The sequence below is a fragment of the Salvelinus fontinalis genome, chromosome 7 (genome assembly GCF_029448725.1).
Source record: "Salvelinus fontinalis isolate EN_2023a chromosome 7, ASM2944872v1, whole genome shotgun sequence".
Lineage (NCBI taxonomy): Eukaryota > Metazoa > Chordata > Actinopteri > Salmoniformes > Salmonidae > Salvelinus > Salvelinus fontinalis.
The window spans coordinates 33,568,602-33,586,287 of record NC_074671.1 but is presented as its reverse complement, the minus strand read 5'-3'; the positions used below and the strand labels follow the sequence as shown (position 1 = coordinate 33,586,287).

Here is a 17,686-nt window from a genome sequence, read left to right as displayed (position 1 = left end):
GTTATTGGGGGGGATTAACAACTGGGATATTTTACACAATATCAACTAAGAATGATATGCACAGCTGTAGATATGTCAAGAATCCAGAATTAATTAGATCATTTTTCTCAGATCAAATTATATTTCAACAAAACATTGTTTCAGGAATGCTAATCGCATCTGTTACCAACTACAGAAACAATTTCACAACAATCTGAGATGGTGGGTGTCGACATCCTCTTGTGATTTTTGAGGTGGAACGGCCCTGGATTAAACCTCGGTTTAAATTCTCCTCATTAGGAAATGAGACTGATAACGAGATTTGGGTCTTGGAGGCGTGCTTTGATGTGGGTGTCTCTTGTGTGTTTGTGTTCGAACTTGGGAAGCGTTTGCACTTTCACTCTGCCATAACAGTGCACAGTTACAGTCACTCACCCTTCTAGATAACCTTAAACAGTCTAACCAGGTCTTGTGTCTACAAGTAGCCTGGACAAGCTAGCAAGCTAGCCAACTTCTTTCGCCAATTAGCTTCAGCCGGCCAGTGTGCGTCTGTGGTTGGACTTTGGATAGCCTATCTGTGCGGCTAGTTAGGGGCCATGAATAAATTACACAATGTAAATGGGACAATATTTTCATGTTACACACTGGTTGGTTTTCTAATTAAATGCTTTCAATATTTGTATATGAATTTCTACAATTTATAGTTGGTTTGATATTTTTAAGTCATTGAAATGTTTAACTATTGACATTTTCAAATATTGTCCCATGTACGTTGTGTAATTTACTGATAGTGCCTAACTAGCCCCATAGGGATATCCAATGTGAAACCATATTGACCATTACGATCGGGTAGCGTGCATCTGCGCTAATGATTACTTGGATGCTGCCAGCTGTGGGCAGGATTTAAATAAATCCAATCCAAGGAAAACTGTTACTGTACCCTTTTATTGTAAATTATTTTCCTAATTATCTCACAAATCTACGTTTTGGGTGAGTTTATGACCAAAATGATTCTATTTACACTTTGTAGTCAATTTTGACAATAGAATAAAAGTTTATGACTTATATCGATGCCACATAGACTGTTGCTTTTTTGGTTCAGTCGTCCTTTAAATGCAATGTGAATTCACTGTCACTGGTGATTGAAATACAACAAAAATTGTATAGACAGTAAAAAACATGGTTGTGTTACAGAATGAAGACTTACAACCAAAGAAGGGGAAGTCTACATTCTACAATCTGCAGTCTGCAGGTCCACCCCAGGGGGATAAGGTCTTCACCCAGGGGGCTGTAGGGAGCTGGAGATCCCCAGTAGAGACAGCCTACTCCAGCCAGGAGCCAGGGAGGGCCAGGTGGAGTGCCACGGGGCTGGCTGCCCAGCTTGAGCGCTACATGGCTGGAGCAGCACACACCCAGAGCCGCCCAGTACCAGGAGCAGTGGTGGGATCAGTGGTGGGACCCAAGGGGAAGCTCTACTCTGTCAGCTATGTACGCCCTGGTGGTCAGGTAGAACCTCAGACACGACTTGGTGGCAGTGGCTCCAAACCTCCAAGGCCCAACATAGACAGGCTTCTTTTCAAGGCTGCGTCCAACCATCAGGTGCCCAAGGAGCAGCTCAGTACGGTGGATGGTAAGGTCCTCTTTTTACCACAATGATTTGTGTTTGCGCTGTTCTGTGGGCTTCTGTGAACTTCAGATTAATTTGTAGAGGATCCACGCAAACATTTTCAACGTTTTTCTAATGCTATTTTATTAATTTAGAGGCAACCGTGCTTCTGCGAACTTCAAAATCCGATGTGAATGTACAGTAGCCTACATAAACCAAACCTCACTCCGGATGTACTTTCACATACAGCTTGTGTAAGAAAGGTTTAGAGGAGTTACTTTCAGCTATTCAATGTTATTTACTGTAGTTAGTCTACACAAATGGCTATGGAAGCTGATCAATGTCATAGCTCTGCTGAAACGTACACTGCTTTCTTCCAAAGCTAAGCAAGGTATATTGACGTAAGCGTCTGGGTGGTAGACTTCTAATCACTGAAGTGCATTACCCCTCATATACCATTAGGAGTCCCTATTCAGGCAGGAATCATTGCGCTGTCTGAAGATTTAATTTCAATATAGCTCTTTATTTAGGCATGAAATTGAAAAATTGTCATTGATTCAAACATGCCATTTTACTATCAACATTTAAACATTGTCAAATAAACTATGTCTAATCAAGTATAACATTCGACATAATTTACACCACCCAATTATACCATATATTGAAAATAGGATGAAAAATATTTATGTTCTTCCTTTCTACCCTCTCCCACAGAGCGGTTCATCCTGAACGTGGTCAACCAGCTGGGGAGGCAGAGAGTGAACATGGATGATCTGATGGGTAAAGACCTGAACCAGCTGGCAGACATAATCTCTGGTGCCCTGCAAGTGGTGGATGAGGAGGGGCCCGAGGCCAGAGCCAAGCCCAGGCTCGTGGGACACATACGGGACAGGCAGATGAAGAGAGAGCCCCTGCATTCCATGGACCAGGATGAGGAGGACCAAGAGGACTTGTTGGAGCAAGATGCTATGAGTCAAGGTATTAATGAATTCATGAATACTTCCCTGTCCCATAGGAAAATTTGCTTGGCAACATTCCTGGGCTACATACTGTATAATAAATACATCACAAGTCATACAACATTTCACTTATATACAATATACACTCCCGTTCAAAGTTTGAGGTCACTTAGAAAAGTCCTTGTTTTTCAAAGAAAAGCACATTTTTTTTGTCCATTAAAATAACATCAAATTGATCAGAAATACAGTGTAGACATTGTTAATGTTGTAAATGACTATTTTAGCTGGAAACGGCAGATTTTTTATGGAATATCTACAGTCGTGGCCAAAAGTTTTGAGAATGGCACAAATATTCATTTTCACAATGTTTGCTGCTTCAGTAGCCTTAATTTCTCAGAACAAGAATAGACTGACGAGTTTCAGAAGAAAGTACTTTGTTTCTGGCCATTTTGAGCATGTAATCGAACCCACAAATGCTGATTCTCCAGATACTCGTCTAAAAAAGGCCAGTTTTATTGCTTCTTTAATTAGAACAACAGTTTTCAGCTGTGCCAACATACTTGCAAAAGGGTTTTCGAATGATCAATTAGCCTTTTAAAATGATGTATGTGGATTAGCTAACACAACATGCCATTGGAACACAGGAGTGATGGTTGCTGATAATGGGCCTCTGAACGCCTATGTAGATATTCCATAAAAAATAATCTGTTTCCAGCTACAATAGTCATTTACAACATTACAATGTTTACACTGTATTTCTGTTCATTTTGATGTTATTTTAATGGACAAACGCATTGCTTTTCTTTCAAAAACAAGGAAATGTCTAACTGAAGCCAAAGTTTTGAATGGTATTGTATATCACAGGACATAATTCACATTGTCAGACTAATCTACTGTAGGCAACCCAGAACGAAAATCTCATGCCAGCTATTCAGTTAGGTTCACATCCCTTCACTTTTTCCACATTTTGTTGTGTTACAGCCTGAATTTAAAATGTATTGCATTTAGATATTTTGTCACTGGCCTACACAAAGTGGAATTAGGTTTTTAGACATTTTTACAAATGAATTCAAAATGAAAAGCTGAAATGTCTTGAGTCAATAAGTATTCAACCCCTTTGTTATGGAAAGCACCTATTGGTAGATGGGTTAATAAAAATCCCTTTGAGCATGATGAAGTTATTAATTACACTTTGGATGGTGTATCAATACACCCAGTCACTACAAACATACAGGGATCCTTCCTAACTCAGTTGCCGGAGAGGACGGAAGCCGCTCAGGGATTTCACCATGAGGCCAATGGTGACTTTAAAACAGTTACAGAGTTTAATGCCTGTGACAGTTACTCCACAATAGTAACCTAAATGACAGAGTGAAAAGAAGGAAGCCTGTACAGAATAAAAGTATTCCAAAACATGTGTCACGCTCTGGCCTTAGTTAACTTTGTTTTCTTTATTAATTTAGTTAGGTCAGGGTGTGACATGGGGGATGTTTGTGTGTTTTTGTCTCGTCTAGGGTGTTTGTATTGTCTAGGGGGTGTTTGTAGAGTTCATGGGATTGTGTTCATTGTAGGTGTTTATGTAAGTCTATGGTTGCCTAGATTGGTTCTCAATTAGAGACAGCTGTCTATCGTTGTCTCTGATTGGGAGCCATATTTAGGCAGCCATAGTCACTAGGTAGGTTGTGGGTGATTGTCTATGTGTACGTTGCCAGTGTATGCACTTTTTGTTTGTATAGCTTCACGGTCATCTGTTTGTTGTTTTGATTTGTTTGTATAGTGTTCGTTTCATTTTCGTCTTCATTAAAGAAGAATCTATTGTTATCACGCTGCGCCTTGGTCCTCCTCACTTAAATGTTACGACGAACGTGACAACATGCATCCTCTTTGCAATAAGGCACTAAAGTAAAACTGCATAAAATGTGGCAAAGAAATGTACTTTATATCCTGAATACAAATCCAACTCAACACAGTACCACTGAGTAGCACTTTTCATATTTTCAAGCATCACGTTATGGGTATGCTTGTCATCAGCAAGGACTAGGGAGTTTTTGGGGATAAAAAGAAACTGAATAGAACTTAGCACAGGCAAAATCCTAGAGGAAAACCTAGTTCAGTCTTCTTTCCAACAGACACAGGGAGACAAATTCACCTTCAGCAGGACAATAACCTAAAACACAAAGCCAAATCTACATTGGAGTTGCTTACCAAGACGACATTGAATGTTCCTGAGTGGCCTAGTTACAGTTTTGACTTAAATCGGCTTGAAAATGTATGGCAAGACTTGAAAATGGCTGTCTAGCAATGATCAACAACCAACTTGACAGAGCATGAAGAATTAAAATAATAATAATGTGTAAATATTGTACAATCCAGGTGTGCAAAGCTCTTAGAGACTTACCCAGAAAGACTCACAGCTGTATTCACTGCCAAAGTTTATTCTAACATTTATTGACTCAAGGGTGTGAATACTTATGTAAATTAGATATTTCTGTATCCATTTTTTTTCACTTTGTCATTATGGGGAATTGTGTGTAGAAGGATGAAAAAAATCAATTGAATCAATTTTGAATTCAGGCTGTAACACAACAAAATATGGAATAAGTCGAGGCGCATGAATACTTTCTGAAGGCACTGTATGAGAAAAGAGACTAGGACGAGGAGCAGAAGCAGGTTGGTAGCTCCACTCCCCTCTCTCTGCAAGCTTCAGTCAAGTCTATGGGCCAAATGTCCCCTCCCCTTCCGCAATTCAAAGATGTGCACACCTGCTAAATCGCCATTTGTCCAAATGACCAGTGGTGAAAAACCAACGCACCAGAACAATTGTTGCTCGTATATGTCGCATCACACAGTCTGTCGACAGACGTTACGATACAATTTATGTTAAGTAGTCTGTACGCAAGAGATTATAGTCAGACAGACACAAAGGTAGACCTGCATTTATCACCAGGGTGAAAGTTAAGCAAAACCTGTGTGGAAATGTTTTGGGTTGTTTGGTTATTAGCTGTAAAGCCTTTAGCCAATAGTACTTTTCTCTTGTCAATGTTTTACCCTCTCACATTCTGATTGTTTACAGGGAAACAAATGGTGGATGCAGACTCTGAGCCAAATGACAAGGTTGGCCTAATTTACATTATTCTCTTAAACAGATACACTGGTTTCAAAATAGCGACATAAATGTCCAAGCAAACACTTACTTCAATGAAGTATACTACTGTTGCTAAGAGGGGTTATTTTTAAGTTATGCAAGCAGATATTCAATATGAAATGGACAAGAAAGGAAACTAGTTTTACACTCGCAAAGCTCTTAGAAAAACCTTTTTGAACATTTGCATACTGATATTTTCACAAGAATCTCTTTGAAAACCATGGTCAATAGATTGATGTTCCTTGAGTTGAGAGTGGTAATTTACCTTCAAAAGTCTTTCATTAGAGGTCTAGTTTTATACAGTCCTTTCATCAATAATTGGCAATTTGTGGAGAATTTGCAGAAACATCAAGTTGCTCTATGATGTAAAAAAAAAGTTAAACTTTCATTGAATTACTTCTAAAAACACTAAGACTTAATGGAAACATATCCCTTTTTTAATACTTAATGATGTAAAATAAGAGTATATCTTCTCATAAGGCAAAACCTTTGCAGTAAAATAGATAAGTCCTGTGTTGCTATCATAGAAATAGAATCACTAGAACAGGAATTCCCATTCAAGTCAATTGGTTTGTAATTGGTGGACCTGCATTATCCTACCACAGGACCCAATCTTAGTTAGTAAGCTCTTGGAGTACCTCAACATGGACCCCTTCAGTGATGCCCCTGATGCCCAGCTGGAGGTTGGTGATGCTGGTGGTGCTCCAGGCAACCCCTCCATTGAGGGCCAGAGAACAGTGGGTCTGGAGAACGTAAGGAGCAGGACCACACAGGGCCAAGTGCCTGTACCACACCCCTGGGAGGAGAGGAGCATGACTATGGGAGGAGAGGATGGAGCTCCAGACCAGCCAGATGATGGAACCTCAGACCAACCGGCGGATGTCCAGGGTTCTGACTCCCTGGTAGACTCTGAGGTGGAGAGGTGGATGTACGGTACGGAAGCTCCTTCTCCTCCGGCGGCTGAGACGGACCTCCTGGCAGAAGAACCACAGGAGAGAAATCTCCTAGCAGAACCACAGAAGAAGGACATTCGACTCCAGGAGGAGGTGGTACATATGGGAGTCAAAGCTTACTCAAAGTCACCGCAAGGGAAAGACCACCACAGCGACATTGGCTACATCATTACAGACACAGAGTGAGTATGGTGAAGATTATACTTGCTGCTATTTACCAAATATACTGTATGTATTTATACTCTCACTTCACAATGACCAGTTATTTCCAACACTATGTCTTTCCCGTTTTTCTCTATTTACCTTATATTATTTTTGATTGTGGGAATACTGTGGACAGTACAGACCATACATCTTTCAAAACAACCCTGATATATACAGATGTTCTCTTTTTGTAGGGAACTATAGCTGGAAATCCTTGGTGGTGCACTTGAGCACAATAGTTGTGATGATAAGTCCCTAGGTGTGGGTATTACCACGCTGTATTACGGCGTTAATGATGATATGGTGTCAGCAAGGTCACAGAAGTCAGTCAAACTCACTCTGCTCTCGGCTCAGCCTCACACCGCAAGATAAGTTTCTATCGACTGTGTTTTCGCCCGTGGCGCTTTCTCAAATCCCTTTAATGGCCGTTATCAGGCAGAGTGTCAGAGCACTGTCCTTCACCTGTTCAACAGCGCGCCGCTCACTGTCTTGGGGGGCGCACGCCACCGGCCATCCGGGCTTGATGGGCCTTATTTTAGAAACCCCACCACACACACACTCCGACACACATACCCCGCCACACACACACACACACACACCGCATCAGGGGAGACGAAAGGAACAGGTCACCTTCCACCCAGACTTTTCTCTCTCTTCTTCCTCCTCCTTCTCTTCCTCCTCCCCCTCTTCCTTCATCCCCAGCCTGGTGTTGCTGTAGCTAGCAGGGGCCTGCCTGCCGTGGTTTCCAGAGTTTGCTGCAGACATGATGATTGCACAGTTGTTATCCCTACCTCCTTCCCCACCCGCAGTGGGGCCAGGCTAACCTGCTTATCTGACAGCTCCTGACATTGGGGGAGAGAGAGCGAGAGAGAGACCCAAGGGAAAAGTGCTAGCATCTACAAACAAGTTACTCCTTGAGCTCTCCAGTTGTTATAATTACCACGGAGGTAGCCAAACGTGTCTTGAATCACTTGGTTGAATCTTTAACATTCAAAAGCTCTCGAAAGAGGAAAAAAAGAGAACCTCACTTTCTTAAAGGTAGAGTAGCCAAGCGTCTCATATACAGTGCGTTCGGAAAGTATTCAGAACCCTTGACTTTTTCCACATTTTGTTACATTACAGCCTTATTGTAAAATGGATTAAAGTAATTTTTTCCCTCGTCAATCTACACGCAATACCCCATAATGACAAAACAGAAAAATCTTATTTACGTAATTATTCAGACCCTTTGCTATGAGACCATAAATTGAGCTCCGGTGCATCCTGTTTCCACGGATCATCCTTGAGATGTTTCTACAACTTGATTGGAGTCCACCTGTGGTAAATTCAATTGATTGGACATAATTTGGAAAGGCACACACCTGTCTGAATGAGGTCCCACAAACCAAGCCATGAGGTTAAAGGAATTAGAGCTTTGAGACAGGATTGTGTCGAGGCACAGATCTGGGGAAGGGTACCAAAACAATTCTGCAGCATTGAAGGTCCTCACGAACACAGTGACCTCCATCATTCTTAAATGGAAGAAGATTGGAACCACCAAGACTCTTCCTAGAGCTGGCCGCCTGGCCAAACTGAGCAATCGGGGGAGAAGGGCATTGGTCAGGGAGGTGACCACGAACCCGATGGTCACTCTGACAGAGCTCCAGAGTTCTTCTGTGAAGATGGGAGAACCTTCCAGAAGGACACCCATCTCTGCAGCACTCCACCAATCAGGCCTTTATGGTAGAGTGGCCATATGGAAGCCACTCCGCAGTAAAAGGCACATGACAGCCCGCTTGGAGTTTGCGAAAAGGCCCCTAAAGATAATCAGACCATGAGAAACAAGATTCTCTGGTCTGATGAAACTCTTTGACCTGAATGCCAAGTGTCATGTTTGGAGGAAACCTGGCACCATCCCTACGGGGAAGCATGGTGGTGGCAGCATCATGCTGTGGAGATGTTTTTCAGAGGCAGGGACTGGGAGACTAGTCAGGAACGAGGGAAAGATGAACGGAGCAAAGTACAGGGAGATCCTTGATGAAAACCTGCTCCAGAGCGCTCAGGACCTCAGACTGGGGCGAAGGTTCATCTTCCAACAGGACAACGACTCGAAGCACACAGTCAAGACAATGCTGGAGTGTCTTCGGGACATGTTTCTGAAAGTCCTTGAGTGGCCCTGCCAGAGCCCGCACTTGAACCCGATCGAAAATCTCTGGAGAGACCTGAAAATAGATCTACAGCAACGCTCCCCATCCAACCTGACAGAGCTTGAGAACATCTGCAGAAAAGAAATGGAGAAACTCCCTAAATACAGAAATACAGGTGTGCCAAGCTTGTAGCGTCATACCCAAGAAGTCTCAAGGCTGTAATCACTGCCAAATGTGCTTCAACAAAGTACTGAGTAAAGGATCTGAATACTTGTGTGTAGATTTATGAGGGGGAACAAAACGATTGAATACTTTTTTGAATAAGGCTGCAACGTAACAAAATGTGTAAAAAGTCAAGGGGTCTGAATACTTTCTGAATGCACTGTAGATGTAATCTGATATTAGAGGATGTTACAATTATGTGCAAACAGGCCAGTATACTACACTCTTAGAAAGATGCTGTCTTGAACTTAAAAGGGATCTTTGTCTGTCTCCATAGGAGAATCCTTTGAAGAACCCTTATTGGTTCCAGTTAGAACTATTTTGAGTTCCATCTAGAACCATTTCTACAGAGGGTTCTACATGGAACCAAAAATAGTTTTACCTGGAACCAAAAAGGGTTCTCCTATGGGGAGAACCCTTTTGGGACCCTTTTTTCTAAGAGTGCACCAGTTTACATTTACAATTTTGTATATTGTTATTGGTTGGCAGTTGTGGGAAAAGTACTACATTTTCATACTTGAGTAAAAGTAAAGATACCTTAATAGAAAATGACTCAAGTAAAAGTCACCCAGTAAAATTCTACTTGTCTAAAAGTATTTGGTTTTAAATATACTGAAGTATCAAAAGTAAATGGAATTGCTCAAATATACTCAAGTATTAAAAGTAAAAGTAAACGTAGTATAAATCATTTCAAATTCCTTATATTAAGCAAACCAGACGAAACAATGTTTTATTTGATTTGTTATAGATGGATAGCCAGCGGCACACTCCAACACTCAGACATCATTTACAAACGAAGCAGTTGTGTTTAGTGAGTCCGCCAGATCAGAGGCAGTAGGGATGACCAGGGATGTTCTCTTAATAAGTGCGTGAATTGGACCATTTTCCTGTCAAAATGTAACGAGTACATTTGGGTGTCAGGGAAAATGTATGGAGTAAAAAGTACATTATTTCCTTTGGGAATGTAGTGAAGTAAAAGTAAAAGTTGGCAAAAATATAAATAGTCAAGTACAGATACCACAAAAAACTACTTAAGTAGTACTTTAAAGTATTTTTACTTGGGTACTTTACACCACTGTTGGTTGGTCTCTTTTACCCCAATATTGGCTTAGTCTTCCAAGATTCCTTTAAATCCTTTAAAGGCAAAACATATGACAATAAAACGGTACGTACAGTACATGATATATTGTGCAGCCTACATACAGTACCTACATACCTTCATACAGTATGTCATCTTTCACCCCAACGATCTTCATCTAGCCCTGTCATTTCCTGCGTACAGAGCATCCTCATGCAGATTTTCCTTTGTTTGCTCCTTCTACGTCCCAAATGGCATTCTATTTCCTGTACAGTATACTTATTTTGACTGGGCCCTTATGGAGTATCCATGGGCCCTGGTCAAGAGTAGTGTACTATGTAGGGAATAGGGTGCCATGTGGGACGTATACTCAGTTTCCTTGGACGATTTCCTCTCTGAGTGAGAGAGCAGCCACTGGACTGAGCTCAGATGGAGTATGGCTTTATCATAGAGCCATTACACTTTCACACATCCATTCCATTTTCACATTATTATTATTCATCTAACTCAGTGTGTGTGTGTGTGCGCGCGTGTCTGTATATGTGTGTGTGTGTGTGAGTGACCTACGTCCATATGATACAGCCATTACACCTCACGCCGGTTTCTGTGTGTGTGTGTGTGTGTGTGTGCGTGCGTGTCTGTATATGTGTGTGTGTGAGTGACGCACGTCCATATGATACAGCCATTACACCTCACGCCGGTTTCTGTGTGTGTGTGTGTGTGTGTGTGCGTGCGTGTCTGTATATGTGTGTGTGTGAGAGAGTGTGAGTGAGTGAGTGAGTGACGCACGTCCATATGATACAGCCATTACACCTCACGCCGGTTCCATTTGCACCTTATTGTTTGTCTCATTGCTGGAAAATGCAGGTGATTTGCCAAGCCTGAAGAGGCACCTGATCCCTATTCCCCTGGTGCAAGGCTGTGTGTGTGTGTGTGTGTGTGTGTGTGTGTGTGTGTGTGTGTGTGTGTGTGTGTGTGTGTGTGTGTGTGTGTGTGTGTGTGTGTGTGTGTGTGTGTGTGTGTGTGTGTGTGTGTGTGTGTGTGCATGTGACCATGCGTGCACATCTATAATGTGTGTGTGTGTGCAAGCTCGTGTGTCTGGTGTGTCGAATAATTGTTATTTTATGTACATGTCGATGAGATGTGGAAACCCAGACATGCTAATTCACAGGGCTGGTTGTTGCTGGTTCTGTGACTGGTTGGTTGTATACTAAAATGAAGGAGTATTGTCTTTGATAACCTGCTCTCTCTTTCTGTCCTCCCAGCTCCCTCACCTCTGACCAGGGCTTGGACCTGATGGAACGTCTGGGTCGGAGGGTCAACCTCCACTTGACCGACCTTCTCCACCTCTCGTATGTATTACAGGACACACACACACGCACATGCACTAACGCACACATAAGGCTCTGACGTTCTTGGAATTTGAGGTTACGGTAATTGGGCCAATGTACACGGTCACCGACATAGCCAGGTTGGAGAGGATTGGCACGTTGTCCATTTTACACAATATTCGAGCATTATAGGCCTCAGAACCAGAACTGCTGTTGAATAATAATGAATAGTCAGACACATCCAACCTTTATTTTTAAGGAAACAGATTTATTTATCTCCTAGCAAGCAATGAAACGTGCATTGTATAAAAGAAAGTCCCCTCATCAAGTTCTTTTTACTGAAGTCCCATAGCCTATTGCGCTCTACACCCCCGTGCATCTAGCATATTAGCTGCTTGAGCACAAAGGAACATTGTAAATAGGAGCTGATGTAGAAAGATGAATAGATAATAGATTTGAATAGATTTTAGACTGTTATAATTATCATTTATCTGTATAATAATTTCCCGCTATTAGGTTTATCTAAATTAAACTAAAGTTATGAGACCCATACCTGTCAGTTATACAGGTTCTTCAATTACCATCACAGCCCTATGCACACACACAGCTTGTGTTTTTATTGTTTTAGATGAGTGGGACTGGAAGGTATTGTCGACCAAACCAGGGATGTCAAACTCCTCCCTTGTACTTGATTGATCAATAAAGGCCATTGATTGGATAGGAACTCCCCTCATCTGGTTGTCTAGGTCTTAAACTAGCAATCTGCAGTTTAAACAATAACAAAGCGGCCACTCCACCACTTTGATGAACAGCTCAGTGATGGGCCTGGAGAAATGTAACCGCTCTCAAATTCATAGAGGGAGCTATGGGTCAAAGGACTGAACAGCCATGAGATCTAAATGATAGTTTTAACCATGTTTTTAAGCTGTGTTTGTTTACATTGACATTGTTTACGTCCATTGGAGTAAAACAAGCTTATATTCTGGTTTCTGATTGTGTAAGACGGATTCACTGAGCTCATGAGGCATTCATAAGTTATATTCTTCTAGAACCAATGGCTATATATCATTACTTCAATGCCCCAAAAAATGGATGTAGCAACTGTAGATTGCTGCATATTGAAAGGAAGTCCCAAAGACCAGCAGACACACGGCCCTCCAGGAATTAAGTTTGAAACCCCTGGTCTAAACTAAAAGTCCATTTATAATTCAGAAGAGGAAGACGTTTTTTTTGTGATGTGAAAAAAAAAACTCCAATGTGAGCTTAGGGAACAGAATAAAGGTTGTCCAGCACTCCAGAAACACTAAGTACTGTGTGTGTGGAGCTGCCCATGCAGTGTAGTAGCAGAGAGTGTAGGCGTTTGTTGTTATTCTGACCTTTGTGTGTTTGACTTCCTCTGGGGAGAGAAATCAGCTCTAATTAACTCCACATATAGGTGTGCGTCCTAAATGGCACCCTATTCCCTATATAGGATCCATAGGGCTCTGGTCAAAAGTAGTGCACTATATAGGGAATAGAGTGCCATTTGGGACATGGGTTATTCTGATGTCTCTATTGGATTCACACCGCTGCATTGTTGTTGTCGATGACTCTAAGCACATTTAAAAAACATTCATGTTTCCTAACAATTTGCTCGTTGTTGTGAAAAGACTTGAGAAACACACACGCAAGTACATAAGTGTGCACGTGCGCGCGCACACACACACACACACACACACACACACACACACACACACACACACACACACACACACACACACACACAGAATCCCGCTGCAGAGAGATAGCAGTGTTCATGTATTAATGGCATGGTGAACTATCCTTGAACCCAGCTAGTTTCTCATGGTAGTTCTATGGATATGCTGCTGGAACCAGACCATGTAGGAGGCAGACGAGACGTGTAAAAATCAAGTCTGACAATCCTTTCAAGCCCCTACACCAGGGGAGGGGATGTCTGGGTGCTTCTCATACAACACTATTATATGCTTAGATGCCAGAGGTGCAAACAGTAGGCTTTGTTTCTATGGATGCCTACTGCTATTTAGGTGCTTAGTTACATTATTATGGAGGTAAATATGACATATTATCCATTGTGGTCCTATGTGGCTCAGTTGGTAGAGCATGGTGCTTGCATTGCCAATAATCATGGGTTTGATTCCTGCTCGGGCCACCCATTTGAAAAATTCCCGCTGGGGCCACCCATATGAAAAGTGTATGCTCGCATGACTGTAAGTTGCTTTAGATAAAAGAGGCTGCTTAATGGCATACGGTATGTTATTATTGCGTAATATACTTGATTTTTAGTGATAGGACAAACTAGGCAAACCCACCAAATTTACATTTTAACCAACGAAACAGTTTCAACTACAAGTAATTCGAAATTGCTCAACTAACTTGTCAATTACTCATGAGGGATGAGCGCTACGAGTCATCTCTGTCCAGACCGGCTCTATTATGCCACACCGAGCTGATAGCTTAGCTCCTACGTAATTCTGTTCCAGGAGAACGATATACAGAGATACAGATGCCTGCTAATGTATCTTTTGTCTGCGCTGTTTTTCCCTGCTTTTGGACTAAATGTGCTGTGCTAGAAGCGTATTTATGGAGTAATGATGGTCGTCTGTTCGCGGATGATGCGAGCCCGGAGCTCATTGTGTTTCTCTCCAGCGTGCTCAGCAGGTGAGACTATGAAAGCGCCCATCTCGATGTGAACAAACTGTCTGCTAGTATGGGTCAGAACACACTGACACCCTGTCTGTATCCCAAATGGCACCATATTTCCTACATAGTGCATAGGGCTCTATTCAAAAGCAGTGCACTGGGTCGTTCCACCGATTCTGTGCTTCTTTTTTTTTCAAAGTGTAACTTTGTCCAAAAACACGTTCATCTAATTTTAACATTCTGTCATAAAGAGAACATGTTCGACTTCATAAAAAACACATTTTCCCATCTCAAGAGGTTAAATAAAAAAAACACTTCAGTAAGTGCCTATTAAGTGCCAAATAAAATAACAGGGTTGATTGTAATAGAGATTATGATTTCATTTTAAATCAGACATAAATCCCCTTGTGACAGAGGGAATGGAAGCTTGTTGTGTGCAACAGGGAGGGGCAATTGAATACAGACCGCACGTCCACCATCGTGCGCATGTTGATTTTGTCCACCCACACCAGACACGATCAGGATACACAGGTTGGGATATCAAAACGAACTCGGAACCAACTATGTTCATTTGGGGACAGGTCGTAAAGCATTAAACATTTGTGGCAATTTAGATAGCTAGCTTGCTGTTACTAGCTAATTTGTCCTGGGATATAAACATTGGGTTGTTATTTTACCTGAAATGCACAAGGTCCTCTACTCGGACAGGTTTATTCTTCTTCTTTGGACTGTATATGGGGGTTGAAAACCAACTTTAAAGTGCATTTCCACCACCAACTGGACTGGAGTGTGGACCTCAGTTAATCTTTCAATTCCCTCGTGGGTGTTTGCTCCTAAAAACCAATGAGGAGATGGGAGAGGCGGGACTTGCAGTGCATCAAGCGTCACAAATATAACCAAGTTCTATTTGAGCGCCTGGCTACGCAGACGCTTGTTTACGTGCGCATGCAGTGTGGGTGCAATGATTGAATAACATGTATGTGCACATTTATTCTGCAACGCTCGCACACGTGAAGCGAAATGTGTGCTCAGCCTGTTATAGTTACATGTCATTTGCGGCGTGCATGATCATGAGCAAAGTCATTGTAGCCTATCATTTCACTTCCTCTGTGAGAACCATGAGCACAGGCTGACTTGACTTTGCTGTGCCAAAGCCTGCCAGCAGCCTACCTACCAAAGTTTGCAATGTGTCCATTACAATGTTGAAAAACCCATATCAGCTATCTTTCAATAGTTATCCATATTACAGGAGCATCGTTTTAGTCTTTCTAGCTAGATTCGTAGCCACAATTTTTCCTTAAATCAATGCTTATGACAAATCCAGCTCCAGAACCAGCCATAGGGCCACCTGGCTAATCTTTTGAATACGGTGTTGTAAAAAAATAAAAAAACAGCAACAACAAATAACATTAGCTAGCTGGATAACGTTAGCTAGCTAGTTACACTGACGGCTGTCAGTGCTCTCTATTTGTTTATGTTTATCAACTCCACATGGAAATTCCCACAGCCAATAAGTAGCTTTGTCATTCTACAGAGGTTGGAACCTAAACGTGCATTTCCTTTCTAGGACAGGAAATTGTGTTGAAAGTGTGGCGTCGACTTCCTCTGGGGGGGTATTTAAAAAAAAATGTCTACAACAGTTGACGTGTTATGCTGGTCCCGCTCAGTTTTCCACCACAAAACATAATGTAAAGGTTGAATCAGCTCACCTGCTTTCACACTATGATTTGACAATAGGCGGCACGTGAGTTTCAAGTTTGGGGAAGCTAATGTTCACCATAAAAATGCACCTTTATAATAAAGCATTCCATGCATTCTATACTATTGGTAATGTGATGAGTAGATTCGATAATCACAATTTATAATTTAACTCAATCACTGTTCACAAAAACGACCGGAGAAGGCCTAGGAGAAGGCCTAGGATGTATCGGATACATTTCTTCTTTCTTTGCACAGGAAAAATGTTGCCTTTTCTAAAACACATGTCATGCATTTATACTCCACTTTATATGACTGGAGACATTTGCAGAATCTTTTTTAATACGACAAATTTCAGGTTAGCCTACTCTGCTGACACGGACAAACAGACGTTGTCTGATCCATATAATAGGCCTATGAGAAGGGGAGACAGCAATAGAATATGATGCCCATCTAAACTGCAGGAGGAAATTATTGTCCAAAAAACAAACTTTTAAGTGGCATTTACCCAACAATTATAAATAGTAAGTATGTGCAGTGCACTCACCGGGGGTGCCAATAAGATAGGCTATACTGTTGTTAATCAAAATTCTCAACTTAAATTGAGCTAACTAAAATACAGATTTCAGTATTTCCTTTCCAAACTATGTTTTCCCACGACTGTATTTTGAAATATTACGATATGCTTACGTGGGGCCTCACTACTTTTTCACTGACAGTCACAACTCAACAATCATATACAGTGTGTTTGGTATTTGTCTAGTGCACTGCCCAAATTGCGCGCGCTGTCTTTACTCCCGACAGAAGGTTTTCACCAACAACGAATGAGGCAGGAGAAGTTCCTCCCCAATTCATTTTCAACGAGGGCACGCAGAGAAATGTGCAGGGGATTGTGGAAAGGTGAGCAGCGAGAATCCTGCTAGCGGAGCGGTAGAAAAAGTTGAGTTCTGCAACTGTAGGCAAAGCGATTTAAAACGATCCAGAACTTTTTTTTAAAGAAGCTAATGTTCCTCTGTGGCCAAATCATGCTTTAGTAGACTATTTTGAATGATTTTATGTATTTATTTATAGACAAGAGTAGGCTAATTAGGCTATATAATTTTGTCAGTTTAATTCAACTTACTTTAGGCAAAGCTTCCCCTAGACGTATGGACGCACTGCCTATGGATTTGACTATTAAAGGTTTCATGTTTAAAGGAATAGTTCCACCACATTAAAACAAGAGTTCAGTTCACGTAACAGGGTTGACCTTAAAATGAAATAAATAATAATCACATTAAATAAATCATGCTTCAGAAATGACTTTGTCCAAGCGACAAAATAACTAGGGATTTACAATGATGGCGAACATGGAGCAATGTTGGGGTTAAGTGGGTTAAAACCTTCCTAGAAGTCACAGAGGGACAAAATGTCAAAATAATGAATTTTGTCTCTTTAGCAAGTCTTTTATTAAAATTGAATTCTCCATGTGGTCTATATTAAAGGGCACTTCATTTAATATAACAGGCTTTTAAAATTAAATATTGGTGCACAATTTCTACTTAAAATATCAAAGGGATGCAAAAGGCACCCATTTGGGAAGCAGCCTCGTACTTCTCTCTCTGTGGGTGTGCAGGATGAGATTGAATGAGGTGAAAAGAGATATTCCACAGGACAGCATACAAGCCATATGAAAAGATTATCATGATACAAATGAGGTGGTTTTTGCATCGGGGTGCATGTTT

The 17,686-nt window shown here is 41.5% G+C and overlaps 1 protein-coding gene across 3 annotated transcripts in view; it reads left to right on the top strand.

Moving 5' to 3' along the window:
• ptprn2 (protein tyrosine phosphatase receptor type N2) overlaps positions 1–17,686 on the top strand; it is a 290,147-nt gene that overhangs the window by 82,622 nt on the left and 189,839 nt on the right. For all 3 annotated transcript variants that reach the window (XR_008760159.1, XM_055929231.1, XM_055929230.1), the window contains exons 5-9: positions 1,174–1,609; positions 2,300–2,563; positions 5,618–5,658; positions 6,295–6,824; positions 11,538–11,624. Coding sequence is in view for 2 of the 3 variants with exons in the window: in XM_055929231.1 (XP_055785206.1) it covers positions 1,174–1,609; positions 2,300–2,563; positions 5,618–5,658; positions 6,295–6,824; positions 11,538–11,624 (1,358 nt within the window). In the remaining variant the exon portion in view is untranslated. The remainder of the gene's footprint in view (positions 1–1,173; positions 1,610–2,299; positions 2,564–5,617; positions 5,659–6,294; positions 6,825–11,537; positions 11,625–17,686) is intronic.